We start from the raw sequence: 18,782 nt of genomic DNA, 5'->3' as shown, positions 1-18,782 counted from the left end.
GAAAAAGGTAGATAACATTTTTATTTAAGATTTGTAGCTGAGATGTAGTGACAGTTCATTAGCACTTAGATTTGAAACTTGGGAAATACACTTCCCAGTTCTGGGATAAAAGGGTCATTATCCATTGTCTAAAACCAAACCAAAACCAATTAAATGGAAAACCCACGGTAAACTGTGTGCATAGGTTTTATGGTGTTTTTTTGTTGTTGTTGTTTGTTTGTTTGTTTGTTTGTTTTTATCTTGGCATATATATGTGTGCATGTGTATAGATTAGAAAGACCATCTATATTTCCTTGTGGAGATCATCACAATAACTATAATGGTTGACTCTGGTATACATAGATAAAAAGAACTGTGTTGGTTATAAATAATCGTTCTTTGTGTGCTATGCCACAACAATTTTCACTAGTTCTATTTGCATGTAGAGTTTTAATTAAGAGATAACTGTCACTGCAGGTTGACTGCAGAAGGCTGCAGTATCCAGCAGAGAGATAAATTCCAATGCCAAGTCATACAGGTTGGATAGCATACAGGGAGTCCATAATAAAAAACAGGTTTACAATTAAAACTCTCTTATTCCTAACTTACTGTGTTATACAAAAAGATGAAAATATCCAAAATCTGGCTGATGAGGGTTGTATGTACCAGGTGATTTTTTTCATTTTTTTTATTTGTATTTTGGTCAATCTGCATGTGATACATTGGAAACTGAAACTTTGGGATTGATCAGTAAACTTGTTAGGGACAGTATAGGTGGCCTATTTAACAAGAGTGTGTTACAGTTTTCTGCACGCTGGGAAGTCATAGAACAGATTGCAAAGATTCATCTCAGCTTGATTCAGAAAGGCTGTAAGTGTCCTTCTGCTTGTTTGAAAGTGTTTTGGTTTCTAATTAATTTAGCCAGAAGACACGTTATTTCTGACCTTCACAAACCACTGACTGTCTGATTCCAGTTTTAAAAGATTCCATTAACTGTATAAAAAAAGCATCCTGTCTTCTCCTGTTGTGAGGAGCAAAGTACAGAATGAGTATACGTATATAGCTGCTGTTAGTGAGCTGTTATACATATACCATTTTCTCACAGTATGTGATATGGGGGGGGGTGTTATGTGTCATAATAATGACATTTTAAATGGTGTGAAATCTTCGTTTCCATGGGGTCACCAGCAAAATTCCCATTAATTTAAGTAAGGGAAGGCAAAGCCCACCTGGCAATCTGTAATATAATAGCATTGTCTAGCTGACATTGAAATCAGTAAGCTTTCTTTACCACTAACTTCAAAATAAACCTCTCTGCCTCTGGCTTAGAGATGCAGGTAGAGGAATTTTTTCTTCAGTCTTGGTGACAGGGGCTGCCAAGAGTGTGAAACAAAAAATGCATTGTTCTGCCATAACTAAACAGCCTAAACAGATCTGTTGGTTCTTATATTGCCTTAAGCATCCATCAGGAGCTGTATGTAAGAGTTAGGTGTAGGATTTATGCATGCTGATTGAGATTAAAATAATGGCCCTTCAAATTTGTATAGTGAAATTACTTTTTTAAAGTATGTAACTTGCAATACATTTTATGCAAAGTGAATTGATAATGCCAGGTATTTGTATTTTTTTTCTTTTCAGATTTTTTTAAGAGTATAGTAACATGAACAGAAATTTGGTGTTAAAGAATTTAATGTAGCAAAGCAGACCTTCCTGAACTAAAACAAGATTTTAAGAATGTGTAGATTTATAATTAAATTTAAAGAAGTTGTGGTTGTTTTTTTTTTTCTTGTTAGTGCCATATTGCCAGATAAATGTCTGTTTTAAGAGTTTGACTATATTAGGAAGTTTTAGTAAGTGTATGTATTTTAAGGCTCTGCAGAGACTTTCTGGGTCATCTCTTCCAGCCCGCCCACCCTGCAGCAGCAGGAGATCATTACTACTGCTTCTGTTGCATCCTACGTTTCTCCTAAATACCATGTTCCAAAAGCGTCCAATACTATTTTCTCTGAAACACATCTAGGGAGCATGCAGGGTGTAATTCATGTACACACCCATTGGTGTTGAAGCAAAGTGCCGCTTTAGCATGAGGTGACAGATAAAAGATGAAAGCTGAGTAACTGTTGGATTTGTTTTCCATAACACAATATAAATAAGCATAAATGCTGTTAATGTTGGCTTTTTTTTGTTTTCCTTTTTTTTTTTTTTTTTTTTTTAAGGATAGAGTGTGGGCTATGGATTGCAACCATGTGGAAGTGTCCTGGAGGCTCGGGAGCTGAAGGCACAGCTCTGCCCAGCGCATCCTCCTGCTCCTGCGCTCTGCAGTAGCCACTGTCAGTTCCAGGCTCTTGTCCCAACAGTGCTAGGCAGAGCAATTGTCAGAGCCAGCCTTAGACTTCGGAGCCTTAATTTACTCCATATATAAAATCACGCTTTATCCTCCTGAGCTTGTTTCTAAAATTGGCCCTCAGCTGGATTTTTGAAGATGAGAGTTAGACTCTGGTATTAGCGTCTGGTACAATTAATGCCTGTTTTTATTATGCCTTCCATTATTACTGAGCAGTTGATGGCAGTCATACCCATCGTTTATTTGCCTTTTTTTTTTTTTTTTTGGACTGAATTATCCTACTTGTCACTTTCAGCATTTCCATATGCAACATCGCCTCTGCTTCCAACTCTTGTTTTATAGCATCTTTGAAAAGATCAGTGCTGATCTCAGGCTTTTCCTATACTGCAGTCACTTCTCAGGTGTAGGGCCCAGAACAGTACAATTTAAAAAAAAAATAAAACTGCCTCATACATATGTATTTAATCTAAGGTATATTTCTTTGTTAACATTCTTCTTACAACAAGTTCTCTTTGGGTTTTACTTTCTTTTAAGACTCGCATTATTTCCTTCACAAATCTATTCACATCCTCACATGTTGCTATATTGAGTCTGTTCCTGCTGGAGTTTGCCTGTTTTCTGCAGATCCTCCTTGCATTTTCACGTGATAGTTTTTTTGGAAATACATAAAGGTAATTGAAAGTAATGTGTTTTCAATTATGAAAACACCAACAAGTTAAAGTGTGTTTATCCTCATAAATAAATAAACCTATAAGATGAGATTTAAGTACTTCGAAGCCCAGTACATTTTTTTTTCTTTTTTGTCAAAAGTATCTTAATATCTTAGATTGAAATCACAGTAGAAAGAAGAAAATTGGCTTTTTAAAGTAAGGGTAAGAAATGAAAGAGCAGAACAACTGAAATTCTTGCTTAGATGTACACAAAAGAAGCAGGAGAAGGGGAAAAATCAATATTTGTATTTTTGTTTTTCTTTAGAATGAAATGTTGTTTGTATCATCATGTGTCTTCAAGCTCTGTGGAAAACAGGTGATAATCAATATAACTGTTCTTTGTCATGCATAATGATTTTTGTGATTTATAAAGGTGTTTATTAAGACTTCAACGAGAGATGTTACCAAATATTTTTCAATGCCTGTCATGACATGTTTTAAAAAAAAATGGAGAGGAATATGCACATCATCTATGATCCCTCTTCTTCTAGTGTGTTAAGTATTTTTTCTTCACATGTAGCTTTTTCTATAAATGGCAGTATAGATAGCTATCTGTCTTTTCACTTGGAATCAAACAGGAACTCGCATTAAGGTTTTGCAGAAATCTGCCAGTGCTGGATGAAATTGTACAGAAATATGCGTCCCAGCTGGTTGGCCTAGGGTTCTTGTGAAGAATTGGCTCATGTTATCACTGGCTTCATTTTCTCTGCAGACCGTGTAACTTTGTGACAAGAAAGACCTGTCTGCTCCAATCAGGTTTATTTATAAAAATCAAGTCACCAAAGTTGCATAATTTCCTGGAAGGGTAACAGGCATATCCACCTCATTTTTTCCAGTAGCAAAGATCTGTTGCCACTGAGTGTAGTAGCAGGAGGTTTGCTAGTAACCCCACGCTTCTACCCTGCAACTGACACCATTTTTTTCTGAGCTGAGAAACTCTGTAATCCGGAGCACCCAAGGAATGCTCTTTCTGGATGGATGCTCACCAGCACACTGCAGTGTCAACTAGCCACATAGCACAGAGGCAGTTAGTAAATCTGGATAAATGAGGGAATTTACAAAATAATTAAGGGACCTTGGACATGACACATGTTCAGGCAACAGGATATTTTGCATGATGAAGGTTTGTGTAGTCAAGGCTATGTTGTGTGTGAAATTTAATGAGTGTAAATTGAGAAAGAGAGGAGAAACATATTGAAAACAGTGTTGTGCTTAAGCTCTATAGGTATTACAAATACGCTGATTTGCCTCAGATAATGTACATCTGAAACACTCCTCTCTGGTCAGAGGAGTCCAAAGCAAGTAAAGAAGATTTGTTCCAAATGTGAATAAATAAATCATGGTGCTAATTGATACTTGTGAAAAAAAAAATGTTAATTATTAAATGAATTACATGACAAATTAGATACAGTGACTATCTAAATCAGTTTGGGTACAGAATAAAGAAAGCATTCAATACACTGTCAAGAAGAAATTCAGGTTACTGAAGCAAGCAATATAAAAAAATCAAGGTGTACCAAGAAAATCTGGTAGTGCTTTATCTTGAACTTGAAAAAGCATGCTCTCTCTACTTCCAAATTCCCAAGCTGCACACTGTAAAATGTCATTCCCCCATCCTTGCTATTTCCCCAGCCATAAACCTTGGGTTTCACACAGGCGTTACTTGATTAACGGTAAGTGTTTGCTTTCCTTCCAGAACCAAACTTGAGTTTTACAATTGGTAATAGTACATATATTGCTGTTCAATGCAAGTTTGAGAAGAGGTAAATGACATGAAAGAATTAAGCAAACAGTTTTTGGCTAGGCTCTCACTGATTTATTTCCAGGGAACCACACTGGTTAGGACCTAATGTGTGTTAGAGAGCTCTAAGATATTATGTCATGGGCTATGCTGAATGTGGAAGCAAGGAAAACTAAATAATAATTAGCGTGATTTTAGCAGGGTACAAGGGAGATGGAGGGAAGTTAATTGAAGTTACTGGTGTCAGCATTATTTATTATATTAAACTTAAATTTAACTTTGAGAGGTGCTGCACCTCTCCAGTATAACTGTACTACTGAGTATTGTAAAAACAAATGATTAGATGATGAAATAACACTCTTTTTTCCTCTTAATTTAAATTTAGATTCTTAGTTATGAATGGTATCTGTGCAGGTTAATTTTTATTTTTTTAACATTATGTAATAAAGCTACTTCATTTTCTGGTACAATTCCGTACCTACAGGCAGTGTAATACTCTATTCTAAAGTAGTCCAGCAGTCTTACTCCATGTACAGTTAAATCTGGTTTTAAATACTGTTGGCAGTATTTTCTGCTTCTAAAGCACAATGGGGGTTAAAAAGTCAACTCTATTTTAATATTGGTCCCTTTATTATACTAATTTACCAGGAGCACAGAAAATTAAATTTTTGTTAATAGTTGTATCTGTTTGTCCTGTGCATCGGGTATAGTGCTGTGCTTCCAAGTGAACATAGTCAAGTAAGCTATTTACCAAACTGTGACAGTGAGGTGGCTTGAAGGTCCATTAAAATAAAACAAAAAGTCAGAAAGGAGGCAGTGCAAAGTTTGTACATGCATGTTAACACTGTCTTGGCATTGACGACTTATGCAAAAGTTATCCAAATGATATTGCCCTTGGCTAAAACTGCATTGCACTGGCACTGAAGGGACTCTGTGCTGGCTGTCGTCCCTAAAGCTGAGAAAAGTCACCACAGCCACCACAGCTTGCACTGTGCCCCAGTGCAGCTTTGAAAAGAAAAGTTGGAAATGGAGGCTACTCAGTTCCCTCACTGGGAATTTTTTCCTTGCCACACTTTTCCCAGGACAGGAATCATACTGAGATTGCCAAATTTCTTAGCCTGCTGACTCCAAATACTTGTCCTAGTTGCTATTACTACTCAGTCAGCTTCAAAGCTGCTTAGCTGTCTCCATTGAAAAAGCATGGAGGCTTACATGGAGTTAAACAGTGATGCTAGTACCGATGATCATGGGGACTCCAAAAATACAGGGGTCTGTCCAGGTTCCCTGTGTGCATCGCTGCTGTGAGAAGGAAAGCAGAATTTTACAGCATCAGCACTTGGTCATTACAGTGTGCAGTTTGTGTGCTCTCCTCAACATGGAGCTCGAATAGTTTCCTTGTACCTTAAGAGAAGACCTGAGGAGCAGACAGCAAGGGTCTGTACCAGATAAGCTGAGATACTTCAAGCACTATTGTGCAAGCCTTCTGCAATTGTTCGTAATTCACATGACACATTACTTAGGTCACACTGATCTATTGTGGGTCATAGTCTCGGAACTTTGCAGCAGGTGTCCTTGTTCAGTGGTCAGGATGTGCTCTTTGGTCAGTGGCACAAGCTTGACATGTCTTCTAGGAAATAGGGTAGTACACGAGCAACAGATTCACAGAACAACCGGTCCTTACTAGGATAGTCCCTTCTGCCTCATGGGGTGATTCTGGCAGCCCTGCATTGGTCATGACTGTTGCAAAGCTCTTCAGGATCTTTTCTTTGTGTTACAGACATTAAATACTAACCCAGGTGTCATAAGAAGTTCTGAAAATTCTCTAATACCTTGGCTACATTAGCCTCAGTCAACTTGACTCTTACAACTAATAAAAGGAAATGTCACTTGACTGTAGCAACTGAAAGAGATGTCAGAGAGCAGAACAAATACCTGGTCAATGTCAGAACAAATATGGGTGCTACTTTTTGAAGAGTGAAATTCCAGTTATTTCAGTGCAGTTCAGTCTCTGTCCCCACAATCCCCAAGCAAAGTTACATACAGTCAGTTTACAAAGGATCCTAGTGATCCACACTGACTGACACGTCCCCTAAGAAGAGGACATGTTTGAGACAGATGCCCTGCTTTGAAGTAGTTGTTTGTAAATGCCCTAATTTTCTCGGGAAAACATTTCCTGGAATTCTGAAAAATAATATTTAAAAAAAAAAAAATCATTAAGAAGGAGCAGCAAGCACTGCAGCACATGCTTGGCATAGGCCTCTGCCTACTGGGAGTAGGATCCTCCCGAGGGGAGACGGCTCTTCAGGACGCCAGGCCCACACACGTTAGGGCCGCGGACATCCTGAGTAATCTCTGTGCTGACTGTACTTGGCAGGGTAAATTAGGTAACTCTTTCTCTACTACTTTGTGGGTTTTATTATTGTTTTATTGAAGGACTAAATGTGTTGTTATGATATCCTAAAGCTTTATTTAAACTTGTCTTCTTCCATGATGTCTTTATGATACTTTCAAGATGTGGAAATGGGATGCGGTTATTGCATATGCATGTTTTAAAACAACTTGTGCAGATGGACTCAAGTTTGACAGATGAAACATTTTAATGGGTTTTAAATAGTATCTGTATCTGAAAAATACTGTTAAAAACTTAAATTCCTGTCAGGATAACTCATATGGTAGAAATTTAGGCCTTTGAGTTTCTCTGTATCTGAGAGCTTGGAAAACTGTTCCTGTTTGTCTGCTTATTTGTATTGTTTTCTTCCCTAAGTAGCTTTTATTACAGGAGGTGTCCCTCAGAAAGAGGAAGCCATGTGTTTGGCCATATATTTGAGTACTTTTGTTCTGCCGATCCACCCAGCAGGAGAGAGCAGAATGGAGGCAGTGTAATGCATGGATGTTTGCATTATGTAAATATTCATATCCTCTAGACAAAACAATCACTTCAGTTATGACAGTGGCCTAAGAAAATAAATGCTTTAAAAATAGGAAATACTATATTTTCCAACTGGTTCTACAGCAAATATTTTATTTCAGTTGGCACCTACTCTTCTGTCATTCTGTTTTGCAGAGACACTGGAATTTCGATAGCAATAGACACTGTGCATTGAAATAGCAAGTCGTAGCGTTGCGTTACGTGTTGTAAAACACTTAAACCGGTTTATTACCTGCTATTGTCATATTTTCTTTTTCCATTGCTTTTTATTGTTTGAAGTAGACAATTTGCCTTTCAGTGATGCAAAAAGAATTGATTTGTTGTTCATGTGATATCTTGACCCATATTTTAAATTATTTTTTTATTTTTTTCATAGGTCCTCCCATGCCATCCTCCTCATCTAGTCCATCAGTTACTGAACATTTACACTCCCCTCCTCCATCACCCAATCTCCATGACAACCAGAGGTGGTTATTAAGTAATAATGCCAGCCAGCCAGTTCAGGACTCTGATACAGATGAGGACTATACTGCCAGCTCATATCTAGTACAGACCGGTACTGTTTCAGTGTCTGTCCCAGGTCATGGTAAGAAGAGGACACTTTGTCCATAGTTTGAATACCCTTTTATTTTCCATCCTCCTAGAAAATTGCCTAATAAAAATTAAGATATATAAATGATTTTGTATTTTAAACTGATTTTACATGAAATTTTGCAAATGATGTCTCTACTGTAAAAATACTGTAGGATAAGCAAGAGTAGAAAGTATCTTACAATGTTTAGAAGCTCATTCAAGTTACTTTAAAATGCTATACTTATGTGAAGCAATACCATTGATGATGTCTTATGTAACGCAATTTGTTGTAACTGACTAGCCTTTACTTAACTTTCTAAAGGATAGGATAAAGTTCGTTAAACTGTCATGATGTTTAGCTTCAGAATAATGTAAAAAGGATCTTTTACTACCTCATCAAGTTCAAAAGGTTCCAGTAGTTCCTTTAGTTTCTCTGTGAGCAAGAGAAGAGGATTTGTGCATTACTGGATAGAGTAGTGTATGTTAAGGAAAGAAAAAGAGAACTGTGTGGTGAGAGAATGGAAGAGTGGCTCCGAAAATGTGTGTTTCCAGAGTTCTCATGTTCCCAGTTGGTATGAGTAACCAATGAGAGTAACATGTATGTGAAATGTGAGTGCCTGCGTATACGTCTGGCCGTAGGAAAGCAAATCTTTACCTTTTTAACATAAAAAATAATAGCCATGTGGTTCCATTTCTGTTGTATGTTTGAATATACTGGTGTTAGCAGACTGGAAGACTAATTTGTAGATGCATGGTGCTTCCCCACTAGATCAGCAAGGCTTAGAACAAGACTAGAAAAAGAGTTTGTTTTTTTTTTTTTTAGAATTTCTGTATTTTGATTGCAACAAACTGTCCTACAGATGAGCCGCTAGAGGGGGTTTGCAGAAGTATTTTACCTACGGAGTGCATGTCAGTTTGTTGGACAGAATTATTTTGCAGACCAAAAACACAGTGTTGTCTACCTACCTTTGAGTGCAACTTTATTGTTGTTTCTAAACTAACCTGCTAAGAGCAGTTGCACACATGAATCTGACAAGTTTTGTGTGTGTGTGTTGTTTATTGTTTTTTTTCCAGAAAAAACATCATGCTCTCAAGGATGAATTAAGGTTGCTATGTTAGATGCTTAAATTAAGTTCTTTAAAAATAACAAATTTATTTTTGCACATTCGACTTGTTCAATATTTAATCTGTGAGGAGCCCTCAAAAGCATGGTAATACATAATGCAGGGTATGTTATGCAGATGTCTCATTTCTTTTGTGTCAATGAATATGAAATTTGTTAGACGATGTATGCATTATCCAAAAGGTAGACTGGTTTAGTTCAATAAGTCAATACATTTAGATTGCTCTCTTATATACCAGCCCTTCCTTTACAAATGAAATATGCAGTAGCAAGAGAAAGCTGCTAAAAATTTTGAGTATTTGGCATGAACTCCTTACACCTCCTAGCCTCTTAGAAAGCCTTAGGAACAAGTAGTAAGTGTTCGTTATTCCTCTAGGTTTTGGCACTTTGTTGCTTTGTAAATTTTCAAGAATTGCTTGCCAGTCTGAATCTATCAACCTTGAGGAATGTTCCATAATCCTTTACGCCCCAGGCAAGTTGAAAACAAGTTCAGCTGATCCCACAGCAAGTCAAATCTTGGGCTTTCAGCAGGACAAAATAAGGGTTTTTTTTTTTTGATAGCAAGCAGAACACCGTGGTGTGTGTTAAGAGAGTTGTCCTTGGTGAGACTGTGTCTAAGCAGAAAGGTAACTCATCAGTGGGTACATGTTCATTTTTCCCCTCCCCTCTCCCTGCTATGCTTCCCCATCTCCTCTGTCTGCAGGTATCTGGAATTCGCCCCTTCAGTGTGTGTGTCCAATGGAAATGCTTGCAGTTTCTTCTTCATGCTGTCAATTAAATCAGTGATATATATATACACTCATAATCTAGTAGTGCTGGCAGTCATATAATACAGTTAATGATCTTTCTCTCTCCCCACAAGATCAGACTTGTTTTTTAGAAGTGCTCCAACTTGCTAACCACAGGTACTATATTAGTGATGGCCAAAATTTAAGCGGGGTTTCTCTTTTTTCTTCTGGAAGGGGAGAAAACCATAGGTGTTTTGGTAGCAGTCAGCTGCAGGATGAAGGATTGCATTACCTGAGAAACAGGATGCTTGCATCCATCATGTATATGAATATTACTTGGAAGATCTACTTGCTTTGCGTAGGGTTGTTTTCTTATCTCTTAAACTGCTAGCCTATCAGAAGGGAAAAATATATGCTTCTGTAAAAACAGGCAGCAGTAGAATTTAATTATTAAAGCTAATAATTTCTAAGATAGCTATAACTGTCTTCTACTTAATGATATGTATAGTTGTCTAGCCTTTTTACCTGTAGGTAGATCTCTCCAGATCTACTCTAGAAAGTAAAGGTTGTTATATCGTGACCATTGGTACAGTCTTATTTGGGTTGTATTTTCTTTTTATCATAGAATCATAGAATGGTTTGGGTTGGAAGGGACCTTAAAGATAATATACTTCCAACCCCCCTGCCATGGGCAGGGTTGACACCCACTAGATCAGGTTGCTCAAAGCCCCATCCAACCTGGCCTTGAACACCTCCAGGGATGGAGCATCCACAGCTCCTCTGAGCAACCCGTGCCAGTGCCTCACCACCCCCAGAGTGAAGAATTTCCTCCTAACCTCTAATCTAAATCTACCCTCTTTTAGTTTAACACCATTCCACCTTGTCCTTTCACTATCTGCACGTGTAAAAAGTCGCTCTCCGTCTTTTTTATAAGCCCTCTTTAAGTACTGAAAGGCCCCAACGAGATCTCCCCAGAGCCTTCTCTTCTTCAGGCTGAACATCCCCAGCTCTCTTAGCCTTTCTTCATGGGAGCTAAAATGCTAAGTAATACAGCAGGAGTACCACTTCCCTTTCACAGAAGGACGTTATTTTTTCACTGTTCTTCTTTTAATGCATCTAGATGCAAAAGCAGCTTTCCGTGCTATTTCATTTTGATGTGTAAAAAATAACTCGAGTGCTATATTCTCAATGTTTTTGTCCAATATTTATATTAGCTGGGGGAAAGAGGAATCACTTTTGAAGCTTTTAGGTTGGAAAAGGTAACAATGGAAAATAATAATATTACTGAACTGTTCTCAGTTATATTGACTATTTGTTAATAGCAAGTGAGATTTCCTTTTCTTTGGTCTATGCAAACATTTGTTTGTTTTCTTTTCGTCTATTTGGTGAATGTAGCAACCCACTCAAAATTTAAAGGATCTGATTATATAGTTAGAGTTATATTAATTTAAGCATTTGGGTTTGATTAGTTTCTTTTGTTGACCAGCAGAAATTAGCTTTCATTGGAGGAATTAGCTGCAAGAGAAGTGAGGAATTACTAATTTCAGTTGTTGGATACTCACCACATGAGGAGAAAAAGTCTTTGGTACTGCTAAAAAGAAGTCTGAGGTATTGCCAGTAGCTTTAAAAAATTTTATCACGGGAGGATTGTTGTGTGCAGTTTGCTAGGCGACATTTCATTTCTGTTAAAGTGGTTTGTTAATAGGAGTAAAATTCAGGAGAAGATAAATAGCAGGACCATCAGTCATAACAGTGTTCCTCTGCGTAGCACCTGCAATTTACTCTACATTTTATTTTTTCTTTTCTCCACAGAGCAGCTTGGTCTGACTCCACTGACTCTGTTCCATCAGTCAGCCCATTTGTCTACTGATTTCAGAACAATTTACTAGTTTTATAAAAGCATTTTTAAGAACTTCTGAAAATTTCAAATTGTTCTTAGAATGAATAGTGAACTGATTTATAAGAAACAGGGGCGTCTGAATAGGTCTGCAGAGAAAAGGGAACAGTTTAAGTGAGAGGGAGAAAGAACTAGGAGCTGGGAGGAAAGGATTCTTGAACATGACTGAGGTGTGGAGAAGCTTTCTTTGTGTAATAGTCTGCTTATAAATAATAGAAGTCATGTAAAGTCTGTATTTAAGTATCTTGATAAGCTTCTTAATCTCTTTACACCAAAAATGATAGATTAGTCAGAATTTGGAGGAGAATTTATTGAAATTAGTAGTAGCTTATCTTTCAACACAGACATATATTACAAAGGAAAATGCAGTACTAAGTTCTTTGGTTAAGTAGACGCTACGAAGAAAAGATACAGTTAAATGCTAATGCTCACTTCTGACAGTGGAGATGAAGAGTCTGAATGAAATTCAGATCTGGGGATTTTTACCCCTAAATAGGAAACATTATGGCAGAACCATCAAATGCAAAATAGGGAAAGATGTATTTGACAGCAGCATTTGTACAGTGTATTCGAACATTTAAGTTGTTCAAGGTTCTCATAACAGTTTGTAGTGATAGTTAAGCTGATGGGAAGATTTGAAATAAATTCCAATTTAATACAAAACGCTTTTTCAGTTGTCCTTGATCAAGGATCTGCCAGGTGATGCAAAACAAACAAGACTTTGCTCCAGCCACATGGGAGTTGCAGATTGATGGGCTTTTCAGTTCAAACAGCTAACCTTTCCTGCAAAGAGAGGAAGTTTGGAAATCTAGAGCACAACTTTTGAGTTTTAGTTTAGTAAAGAGAAAAATAATCTAAAACAGCTGAGAGTGGGAGAATGACAATATAAAAGAAATATTCGTATTCAGAGGTCTCACTGTACGACACTGTAACTCTACAGATACCAAATATTCTATGGCATAATTCTCATGTAGTCATAGTCCGAGGGCTTTTGTTCATGGTGACTCATTAGAATTCGGTACAAAAGTATCTATCATACAGAAATTATTACCATTTTCTCATAGTACAATTGCAAAAATCCAAAGTCATAACATTTGGCTTTCCTACAAGCAGCTGAGCGAATACAGGCCAAAAGCTCCAGCCTGACAGCAGTAATGAAGGGATGCAAGGCATGTACAAAGCATAGGTATGGATTTTTTTTTAGTTTTGTTGGTTACACCTCAGATTTTCCCTTCAGCTGTCATGTTCTATTTTTCTGCCAAGATATCACAGTTAATATATACCACTATAACTAAGCAATCTGCCATTTCCTCTTCTTCCCACTTCTGTGTTTTCCTTCCCATGAGAAACAAATAAAATTGAAGGGTGAATGGAAGTACACACAGGGATCTGTGTTAAAAGTTAGTGGTAGAGGCAAGTGGCCTTAAGGAATCTTTTCCTCACTTGTAGCTCTTGCAGTCCCTCCTGTGAGGGTAGGAAGACCTCCTGTTTTGCCTCAGAAGCAGGGGACTATGATTTCCCTCTCAGTACCTCCACTGGCTTGTGAGAAGTTGAACAGTGAAAAGACCCACAGCAAGTTTAGTCAGTCATAGCCAACATCTTAGAAGGATCTCATGGTCCTTGGGTCCACAGACTTCCTGGCAGTCCTGTTCTAGTGCCTTCAGAATACTTCCCAGCTCTCGTTCTTTCCTTCCTTGCTGTAGTTCTTCCACAAGGGAAACCACATGCGATACTGAACTAGAACTGTGAACTATGAACTAGAACTAGAACTATGGCTGTCACCAGCCATACAATAAAGAGCAATTTAGTTCTGACTATTGGGGAACAAAAGGAGAGGAAAATACTGCTGGGGGAGAAGGAAACATGCACACGATGGGGTAAGATCGAACACTTAAAAGCTGTTTGGGCTTTTTTGGTGAAACATAAATTTGCTTCTTTTTGTCCATCATTCTAAGAACTGGCAGTCCTTCTAACTCCCTGCAAACTCCATAGGTGTCCAAGCACCTTATTTTCATTGTCGTCTTAAGCATTGTTCATTGAATTATTTTTTTTTTCAATCTCTTATCTCATAATTCATGATAAATTTTGTCATTGTTGTGTCAGTGCATAAAATTTGTCTTCAGGTCTGACACTGGTCCAAAGACATTTTGCTTGAAAAATGAATTCAGACTCATTTGGTTTGAAGTAGTCTATGATAATAAATTAAGAATAATAGATCAAACTAGAAGTTGTGTTAAAGAACATCATGGGGATATGCTATAATCTTGATTTTATTTAACATCATCATTAATTATATGGATGAAAGAGTAAAAATGGCACTAATAAAATTTCCCAAAGATACTAAATAGTGAGAGTTCTGAGTGCCAACTGGGGACAAGAAGTTAATAGAAAAGGACAAGGAAAGATCATTAACTGTATGGCCAGAAACTAATAAAGTGATATTAGAATTGAAAAATCTAAACTGGTCTGAGATACAGAATGTTCAAGAAGAAAATTGAGGAAAAAATGGTGCTGGAGAATTTTAGTGATACCGAACATCAAATCAGATATAAATTTGCCGTGTGAGCTAACAAATACAGTTTGAGCTGGGCATACAAATGCGTCAGAAAAGAAGGAGTTGTAGACATTGCATCGAGGGAGTATAAGGTACGATTTTGAGCCTCTTGCTTTTTCAAAATTACTGTCAAATTCTCTGATTACTGCTTCTAGTATTATTTTTGGTTAGTCTGCTGTTCAGATACATCCGAATGAAAACAGTTAAGCGGGTAGAGATATTTATCTATGGAAATAGGTAAGAGAACAAAACTTGTAGTCAGTACATAGCCTAAGGTGTAATTAAGCCCTGACAAAGGGGAAGCGGTATCTCAAGATGGGAGCATTTTGTGTACCACATGGAGATGCAATTAAAGCAATAGAATTAAAATAAGGAAAGGAAAGATTAGGCAGAGTATCAAGAAAAACTGTCTAACAGTGAACTGGATTAAGTTATCTGAGGCTTTCCCAAGGGAAATGACAGAAGCTCTGTCACCTGTAACATCAAATTAAAATACATAAAAAGGTCAGAATCGTGCTGTGGAAACTGAGCCTCCATTCGCCCTGGAAAAGGCAGACTGAGATAACCTCCTGGAGTTTTTCTAGTAATATCTGTGAGTAGTTTTCAAATCAGGTATACGTGACTTTGTAGTTTATAACAGAGGTTATCATACTGAGCTGTGGTAAGGCTGTTCATTAGCAGTGTACACATTGCAGTGCATTGTCTGTTTGCATTTGACAGAAAACTGCAACTTGTCCTGTGTTACAAAACAGCCCTTCCCGCTTGCTGAACCATTTTATGTCCTGCAGAATGACAAAATAAGGTTCCCTATTCTCAGTGAAAACTGACAGTCTCTTCTGGGCACACACATACTCGTGAATATTTCGTAAGCAAGCGCATTTGATACCCATAGACTCAAAATGCTCGTAATGTTGAATAGAGGTATTTGACATGCTTTCTGTAAATACGGAATAAGTTCATTCTGTAAAAATACACAGAGACTTTTTTTCTGAGGCCAGAGACTTATATTTCAACCACTATGTAGCAGTGCTTGCACTGCTTCCTCAGTAGGTACAGAAGCATTTTATCTCTTACATTCAAAAATCAGGCAGTGCAGGGAGGCCAATATCCTTTAGGTACAGATCGACAAATTTATCTGTTCCACATGCTTGGGGCAAATATAGCTGCTTTAGAAAACTAAAAAAATGTCATGACTGCTAGCCAATTTATTTTTGATCCCTTTTTTGATATTTGATTTCAATTTCACGAATCCATCTTTTTATCCTTTTTCTTTGGTATTTAAGCCAAACTTCTGTCAACATTGTTCTCTTAATGTACAAAAACGTACATTTGTTCAGTTTAGTTAAGCATTCAGTCTGTTTGCCAAGAGCAAATTAAAGTTACCCAATCTCACCCTCACCCCTCCAAAATCAAATTTTGCAAAGTGGTGGGCAATTAGTTCTCATATCTGATTGTTGTAAGTCATGTTTTTCTCTTAAAGATTTTTGTAGTTTTCGATCTCTGTTACTTAATAGAAGAGCCAAGACCAATTATTTCTCCTCAGATTGTGGCCTTTGTAGCCTTCAAAGAACAGTCTCCCCCACACCTCCTGTATCATTAGCTGCAAAATATCTTTCCAAAGATGATTTTGGCCTCTTCACAAATCAAAGGATTCAGAGTGACAAATTATCCGTCTTATACTCGAATGCATGCCAGATGGGACAACCTGCCAACTGTGCATCGTATTGCGGATATGATCCGATGCAGAGACATCTCCTCCCCTCCTCCCTTCCCCGTCAAAATCGTATTATAAAAAATCACACAAGAAAATCTGTGGAGAGAAATTCATTCTGAAATACAGTGAAATACAAATACAGAATATAATTTTCTCGAAGGAAAAAAAGCCGCATCCAAATGTCAGATAGCTTAAACTGAGCAAACTTGTATCTGGGAGTATATATGAACCAGGGAGTCAAAAATGCATTCCTCCCCTCCTTGTCAACGCTTGCACACAGATCATTTCCTTTGACTCTCTTGATTACAGAACAGGCATTCCTAATTGCAAGACAAGGAGCTTGCATTTAAATTCCCTTGCAGTTTGTTAATGGGAGAACCTGAAGTCACAGGCGGGAGCGAGGATGGATTGTTCTTGCAGGGAAAAGTAGGCTCTAACAAATTTGTAGAAGAAGTTAATTTATGATACAGAAGCTAAAAGGAGAAGGAAACAGTCACATAGGAAGTTTATTTTTATAAATTACAAAGCTGAGGACTTCGCCCAGCTGCTGCTTAGGCTGACTTCCAACCTCCGTGGGAACCCAGGGGTACAGAAGGCGTGAAAGTGCACAGCAAATCGCTTGTGGGAGGTCGGGATCAGATGCAAGCGACTCGCATCACTGCATCAAACTCTTTTATTCATTATTTTTCATGATATTATTTCAGGGAAAGGTCTAATATTTTAACTCTGTACTGTACTACAAAACCTTTTTTTAAACATGTCATTTGGGAAGAGAGCACTGCAGATCTTACACATGCTTCCATTTGTTCGCCATTGAGTGGCGACAGCCTGAACTTACAGTTGTACAAACAACACTTCCTGGCAGCTCTAATGCTCAGTGAGCCCGGATAGCTGTGAGAATTCAGTAGTTTCCCCTGAAACCTACAATGAGTTGAAAGTTGTGAAGTTTTAATAATTTCTTTGGTGGTGTTTGTTGTTGTTGTTGTTGGCAGTTTGTTTGGTTTTGTCTTCTGGTGTCTTAGACTTTGAGGTGCTTGTAATTGGGGTGGTGGCGGTATTTTTTTTTTTTTTTTTTTTTTTTTTTCCCAGATGTAGAAGTGCAGTCAGTCATTTAATTTTTTGTTTTAGTTGAATTAAAATTAGTTCATGTAACCCTGGTTATTGTGAGGAGCTGGTGCTCTGGAGAGCACTGCATGTCTACTGAGTTGGTATAAAACTTAGACATTTAGTAAGGACACCACGTACTATCCAGTCCCACTGATTGCCGAAAACTTTCTTCCTTCAACTGCAACTGAGTCCTTTGCTACCACTGAAGAAAAGGAGCTGTGCAAACAGATAAAGTACCTAATTTATTCCTTAGTTCTGCTGAATGCTGATACACGATTCCGTGTTTCTGAGGAAAGCCAGGTTGCTTTTGGAGTAAATTTAAGTTGCTGCTGAATGTTAACTATTACATGAAGCAAGTCGTTGTGATACAACTACAGCACTCGTTGTATTCTATAGTGTTGAAATGGTCGCTGTAAGGGAAAAAAAATAAAAAAGCATTTGACCAAAATAAGAAATGTGATTTGTTTCCTTGTTGGCTTTTGGCTTCCATGTGCATTCAGTTCTGTCTGGCTGTAAGTTGGAGGATGATGTTTGAGCACTTTGAACATGCTGCTCACTGGAAGTAAACAGGACTCACAAATTCTATTGGCAGATGCTTGACGCAGTCTTTCACAGGAGAAATACCGAGGATTTTACACTTGAGTCAGTAAGCAACAACAAATAAATAGATGTGCATTGGGTGATTGTGAAATCTTAACAGAGCTAATCTCAGTGGTGCTTTGAAAAGTGTAAGGCTAAACACGTTAACGCCTTGAATATCCTTTATTTTTTTTTAAGTGTTATCAATTATTTTAAAAGCTTCAGCGCTATGCATAAAGCATAGTTTCTCTGCTCTTATGCTTCATCCAGAAAAGGCTTCTCCATTTAATATCTTTCTGCGTCTGGATGTAGCATTGACATGAATTTCTTTGTCACTAACCCATTAGGAGTACACAGGAGTAGTAACCCTACTTTTTAAGGATGCAGAGATCTGACTAGAAGGCACATCAGCCTTCCTCTCTCATCCAAGGCCAAGGATTCCTATTGTCAGATGCAGTGGGCATGAAAGCAGCAATTTTACAGCACAAAAACTCCAATAACATTTACTGCGGTTGGCTGAGATTGCAATGCACACAGGCACTGCTCAGTCTTGGTTGCTTAAGCACCAGCTTCCCCTGGCTTTTTGCCAGCTTGTGCATTCCAAAGAGACAAGTCCTTTAAGGGGAAAGAGTTTTCCTTGTAACTTGCTGTGGGGTAAACAGACCATTCAGGCATAGTTTATTGCATTACATACTTGACTATGCGTAGTGGAATGTAGCAAAGTAATTGGTAGAATTATTTTAATCATTAGAATTCATAGGTATGAGATACGTTCTCTGAGCCAGAAAAAAAAAAATGCAGGGA

General features: G+C 37.7%; 1 protein-coding gene across 6 annotated transcripts in view; it reads left to right on the top strand.

Moving 5' to 3' along the window:
* Positions 1 to 18,782, top strand: part of LOC310899261 (teneurin-3) — a 242,570-nt gene that overhangs the window by 59,208 nt on the left and 164,580 nt on the right. For 5 of the 6 annotated variants that reach the window (XM_083835481.1, XM_083835480.1, XM_083835479.1 and 2 more), the window contains one exon: positions 8,080 to 8,289. In XM_083835481.1, coding sequence (XP_083691607.1) covers positions 8,088 to 8,289 — 202 coding nt within the window. In that variant the 5' untranslated portion in view covers positions 8,080 to 8,087. Of the gene's footprint in view, positions 1 to 8,079; positions 8,290 to 8,319 lie in introns of those variants that run through there. The other variant, XM_083835483.1, reaches the window with a different exon arrangement.

This window comes from Anser anser (assembly GCF_964211835.1).
Source record: "Anser anser genome assembly, chromosome: 4".
NCBI lineage: Eukaryota > Metazoa > Chordata > Aves > Anseriformes > Anatidae > Anser > Anser anser.
Note: the sequence above shows the minus strand (reverse complement) of the source record. Positions and strands in the feature narration are given on the sequence as shown.